The sequence below is a fragment of the Schistocerca piceifrons genome, chromosome 7, assembly GCF_021461385.2.
Source record: "Schistocerca piceifrons isolate TAMUIC-IGC-003096 chromosome 7, iqSchPice1.1, whole genome shotgun sequence".
Lineage (NCBI taxonomy): Eukaryota > Metazoa > Arthropoda > Insecta > Orthoptera > Acrididae > Schistocerca > Schistocerca piceifrons.
The window spans coordinates 405686122-405692121 of record NC_060144.1 but is presented as its reverse complement, the minus strand read 5'-3'; the positions used below and the strand labels follow the sequence as shown (position 1 = coordinate 405692121).

The following is a 6000-nucleotide window of genomic DNA, read 5'->3' as shown; positions in this document are numbered from 1 at the left end:
GGGATTTACACAGTAAATATAATAGTGCAACATTGTCTAGAGTGGTATACTTGGTAAGAAATTTAATAAATCACATATCTTTGTCTTATGAAGGTCAGCCTATTTTGCTTTTTTTCATAGTACTATATTTTATGGGCTTTTATTTTGGGGCAATAGTACACAAGTTCAGGAGATTTTGATACCTCGATACACAGTTATTGGACTGTTAGAATCTCTGAGAAGCTTCCCACTGCTGATCTTTGAATACTGTCCTAAAAATGTTAACTACCAGCAATAAACTTGTATATTTACAGTGTTCTCTTGTATACAGAGAATAACTCGTAAGAATATCAGCTTAGACAGGCTTTATACTCCTGTGGTACTAGAAATAATAGGTATATTGACATGTCCACTGTAGACTATCAAAATCAATGAAAATGTTCAACAAACTGCCTCTAGAATACGTGGAAGCTCCATTCGACTTATTTAAGCAGAGATGTACAGTTGGTCATCCATTAATTCTTTTTACTCAGTTAATGAGTTCTATGAATGTGTAAATGTGACAGCGTAGTGGTAATTGTGTGGAGAGTGTACCTTAATTTCTTTAACACTATTAATGTGAGACTCCTCGTTCAAATTGTTTTAGCTGAAACATTGTACTTTAGTGTAAATTTATTGTAATTTATTGCAGTTTTAGTGTTCATAAATTAATCTTTTTTGTGTACTTACTGTATATTTAAATACATTTGTAAGCTGACATTGTGTAACAGATGACTGACATTGTGCATTCCCTTTCATCTGCTTCACTTGGTGCATTTTTAAGTTTTCTCCTTTTTTGGTTAAATTCAAAACCTCCTGTGATATCCAGGGATTTCCACAAGGCATTGTGTTTTTACCTATTTTATTCTCTTCTGCCTTCACTATTTTATCTCTCAACGCTACCTATTCGTTTCCTACAGTATTCCTTTCTCTTGCTGTAGTTAATCGTTGCCTAATGTCCCCTCTGAAACTCACAACATCTGGTTCTTTCATCTTACCCATATCCCATCTAGTTAATTTCCACTTTTTCGCTATTTCTTCAGTTTTAATCTATAGTTAATAACCAATAAATTATGAATAGAGTCCACATCTGTCCCTGAAAATCTTTTACAGTTTAAAATCTTGCAAAAATCTCAGTCTTAGCATTATATAATCAGTCTAAAATCTTTCAGCGTCTCCAGGTTTATTCCACATACACAACCTGCATTCATGATTCTTAAAGTAAATGTTAAGGTCAGTTCACATCAGCTGTCATGGCACTGCCACATGAAGGTGTATTCACACTGTCTGTCATGATGCAGAACATCAAGTCAATTCAAGTCACGTGATCTCAACTTGCATGGCTGTCCTCAGCTGCCTTTTTTTTTTCATGGTAACTGCGATCTTTGTCAGATGATTTTCATATGTATTTAAACATTAAGTGCCTACACACAATGCAGTAGTTATAGACATGGATGCTGGAGTCCACATTTGTGAGACAATGACATTTATTACACTCAAATAGTTTGCAACTTGCAGAGACAGCTTTGGAGAAGAAAGACAAGAGCAAAACAACACAAAAAAGTGTGGCACCAAGATACGTGGTACATAAGAGGAATGGCACACATTATACAAAGAGCTTGAGGAAGAGGAATCTACATTTTATACCTATTTTAGAAAGTCTAAGCTCCGATTTTTTAAAATTTATGACGTCAAATTGCACCCAGAGTTACTGAAAGGAACATGGTGACATTGAAAACTGGCCTGTTTAATGTTTAGTCGCCTGTCCTGTGCAACTTTTTCTCCAGTAGTCATATCTCTCTCAATATCTTTCCCTTTAGATTTACCGGTTTTCTTTCACATCGTGCATTTGGCTTTTAATAGTTTAAGTGCCTTATTTGTAGTGGTGTTTGCTAGTGAAACCACATAAATATTGACCACTGACGCAAAATATTTCACACATGATGCAGAGAGCTGCTTAACACTATATAACCCTGCAACAAGCATGTATCACATATTTAAACAAACAGCTATAATACATTACTTGCTGTATACTTCACAAAACAGCATTCTGCCACTGTTGCAGTGTCTGCATGTGTCACTCCATTTCTTTACGAAACACTACAAATACCTAACAGCGTACGCATTCCATTTACTGCTCAATCTGAATCTACCCACAGTACTTTTTTCTCTTCAAGTTGTAACGATATTGCAATCCATTTCACTGTAACATATTAAATACAGTATCGACATGTATAAAAATCCACTTTATAAATGTGGTTGTTTGGTTGATTGATTTGGAGGAGGGAACCAGACAGGGAGGTCATCGGTCCCATCAGATTAGGGAAGGATGGGGAAGGGAAGTCAGCCATGCCTTTTCAAAGGAACCATCCCAGCATTTGCCAAAAGTGATTTTGGGAAATCACAGAAAACCTAAACCAGGATAGCTGGCCACAGGTTTGAACCTTCATCCTCACGAATATGAGTTCAGTGTGCTAACCACTGCTTCACCTCACTCGGTTCATAAATGTAGTACATGGCAAGAAATTTAGTAAGCCCTTATTATGAAATTTAGACTGCTGCCTCACTGCTTCAATTAATCTTTCGTCAATTACTACAAAATTACAAATAACGAAACGAAACAGTTTATAACAAGTGACTAAAAATAACGAACAACAACTGATATCAACCATGCAAACCACAACGAAACGTAATATGTAGATGTGTGCATGGCGGTGCATCGGGAGGAAACGAGCCTCAGAGTCACGTGATCAACAATGGGCAGATTAGGTCAGTCACAAATATACATGTATGTCGGTAGGTCAGCCATCAAAACTTTCTTCCCGATAAGCCTTGACAGTGGCGTGCTGTGATGTGACATGACGAGACAGCCGGTGCGGATACCACCATTTGAAATGCATCGCACAATGTTTTGATGTGACGTAATATGATGGCCAGCTGAATTGTCTTTAAGTTACGCTCTGTGCAAAATTCTACCAGACGCGTTCCTCTTTCATTTCTTTCCCCAATCAACATTCACCTACTATTTTTCCTTCTCTTCCTTTGTCTGCTATCGAATTCCAGCTCCTCATCACAATTAAATTTTGGTCTCCCTTAACTATCTGAATAATTTATTTTTGTCTCATCATACGTTTTTCAGTCCCTTCTTCATCTCATGTATAATTCGTATTGTCGAACGTTGTAATGTTTTATTTCTTGTTATTATTAAATGTAGTACATTATTAATCGTCTCTAATTATGTCTCTGCCTGAACATCCCTGTCTTCGTGACCACATCCGTATTTGCAATAACATCGTGTGACATAATCCATAGTAGTGCTATGTCGATTAATTGCCCATCATAACGTACCTGCTGTTCATCAAATGATTTATGTGCTGATAAAGTACAATATTACAAAAGTCATCAAATTGAAAGAATTTATTACAACAAAAAAAAAGAAAAAAAACTCGCCCTGATAGAATGACTAGTCGGACTATTCATGGGGCAACCATGAGTAGTTAATCCGAATTCGTGAAGGCAAGCTAATCAAAATCGAGTCTAATTTTTGGAATACACCTTTTTTTTAAGGAAATCATATTTTACATCTATGTTGGCGAATCTCGGAAGCCTGACATCACATTGTCTTTTAACACATGTACATATAAATATGAAAGTGAACCTTATATATCGCACTACTAGTAGAATGAGTAATAGTGAAGTTTAAACGAATCTCCTACCGTAGTTTATTGGTGTTTTCATGGCTAAGAAAGGAAACTTCAGTTCATGTAGAGTGAGATATTCTTGAAAAGGAATGTGTAAGGTAGACGCCAAACGTGATTGCTCATAATCCGAAGACGTCTTCGGTTTCGTTCCAAAGTACGGAGTTCTTTGAAAAATTACAGCTGCTGAGAACTGTGTGGAGTTTTACTCTATTTGCCACGTAACGAATGATAAGATAGCTATAATTAAATTAGCGGAAAGATCCGGGAAGTCAGTGTTCCGAAATGATTGATTAGCGATAGTACCCGCCAGCGCTCTTCTTGGAAAAAAAAAGAACTTTAAGTAGAATAAATGGATATTCGTTGACAATGAGTGGAGAAAGATGTGCGATTTGCGACAAGTTACTGAAGGATAAATGGGAGATTCACTGAAAGATGTGTGGCTGATACACAGGAAAATACATTAAAATAGACGACTAATATGTCGCTTGAAGATACTTTCTTGCACTGCTGGAAAGTAGAATTGACAAAAAAGTAAAACATCTTCGTGTTGACGAGAAAGTGTTAAGAGCCTGATGTGCCTCGGGTGTGAACAACAGGCTTAGCGTCTGCTCGAATTGCCTGTTTGTAGTTCTGTGCAGTAGCATCTGTTCTGTTATCATAAAGTTAAATGCGATTGTAACATGACATATTGCTGCGATCGGTGCACGTAACTACGTGTTGTAAATATGTCTGCTAGCAGTCGTTTGGATCGTGTTTACCGAAATATTTTACAGACAAAATTTTTTACGAAAGGTTGGGGGAACACAGAAAATCTGAAAAGGTAAAAACAAGGAAAAGTATGTTGTTACCCTTAGATTTTGTTGCGCCTGACAGATATCAAAACTTTTGTTTTGTTCCAGGCTGTTTGAATTTAGAAAAGTGGTTTCAAGGCGAGAATCTTGTTTTAACTTGGTACCCCCGGATTATCCCGTATCTGTGTTCAAAGTAAGTAACGACGTTCCTCAGTGGTTCGTGAATTACAGTTACACTTGCAAAACATGTGCCTTAAAGTAGGCATGCGGTTATCTGACTTGCAATAGGGATTTTTTTTAAATGTGCATTGTTGTTTGCTAATGATAAACTGTAATGTATACTGACGCAAAAGAAAAAAAAAATTCCCTGCAGAACGGCAGCAGGACTTGCGGCTAATATGAAACTTACGTTGTGCAACAGGTAATTCTGTGGCGGCCTAAGGAAGTAATGACGAATTTGTGGCCTTTGTTATTTTGTACTAGCCCTCTACATTTTTGCGAAGTGCATCTACAAAATTACAAAGCCCACGAATTAGTCATTACTTCTTTAGGCTGGCATAAAATTGTCTGGTGCACCTCCTAAGTGGTTGCAATGTCTATCTAGGTTGAAAATAATGTTATCCAAAAGATGTAAAAGTTTCCTGCTGTAAACTACTGTATGTGGATCGCCCATAGACTTTAATATGTATGTTAATGTAAATATTTCCTGGCTCATGTTGTATTCTTATGTGCGCCAAAACATGCTATAATAAGAGTGTTGTACACACTTACTTCATGCCTGTTTCATTTTGCTCCAACAACCAGATGTCAAATTCTGCAACACATTATTTTATTAGAAAAAAATTGTGAAGTTTCAAAGTCGCTCAGTCAAATCCCCACCTTGACCATCTTGAATATCCCTAGGCCTATACCATAGTACAATTAGGGAGAAACAGCCTTCGGTCACCAACCAGCAAATCCACGTAAATGCTTCACCTTATGAAGCACTCATGTGGAAGTCTCCAGTTTCCATGAGAAGAAACTGTTCACTACATAACTGGCAGACAGTAAAGAGAAACTTGTGGATGTTTAATGTTATTTTATAGAACAGACCTATTGTAATCTTTGAATACAGTAGTTCAATCACAATACTTATATAGAATTAATGATACAGCGCTCTCTCTCTCTCTCTCTCTCTCTCTCTCTCTCTCTCACACACACACACACACACACACACACACACACACACACACTCACTCACTCTGTTGACCGAATGAATAAAAAGAGGCCCTCCAGCATTTTATTTACATATTTGTTCAGTGCCACAAATCCATGCATGTAATTCAGAAGTTAAAATGTGTATTCAGTAAGTAGGAGAAAACAACGTAAATAGGCCTACTGTTACATTTCTCTAATAAGCTGATTTTTCTCCAGTCTCTACAGCACTGCACTTGGGCAGCTGACCAAGACTGATCTTTGACCATATTTATGCGTAACTATATTTTCATTAC

At 37.0% G+C, this 6000-nt stretch overlaps 1 protein-coding gene across 2 annotated transcripts in view; it reads left to right on the top strand.

Annotated features, from left to right (window-relative positions):
* The first annotated feature begins 3869 nt into the window (after positions 1–3869).
* The window catches only part of LOC124709136 (protein ABHD18), a 180656-nt gene continuing 178525 nt past the window's right edge, over positions 3870–6000 (top strand). For both annotated transcript variants that reach the window (XM_047240803.1, XM_047240802.1), the window contains exons 1-2: positions 3870–4539; positions 4619–4703. In XM_047240803.1, the coding sequence (XP_047096759.1) occupies positions 4445–4539; positions 4619–4703 (180 nt within the window). In that variant the 5' untranslated portion in view covers positions 3870–4444. The remainder of the gene's footprint in view (positions 4540–4618; positions 4704–6000) is intronic.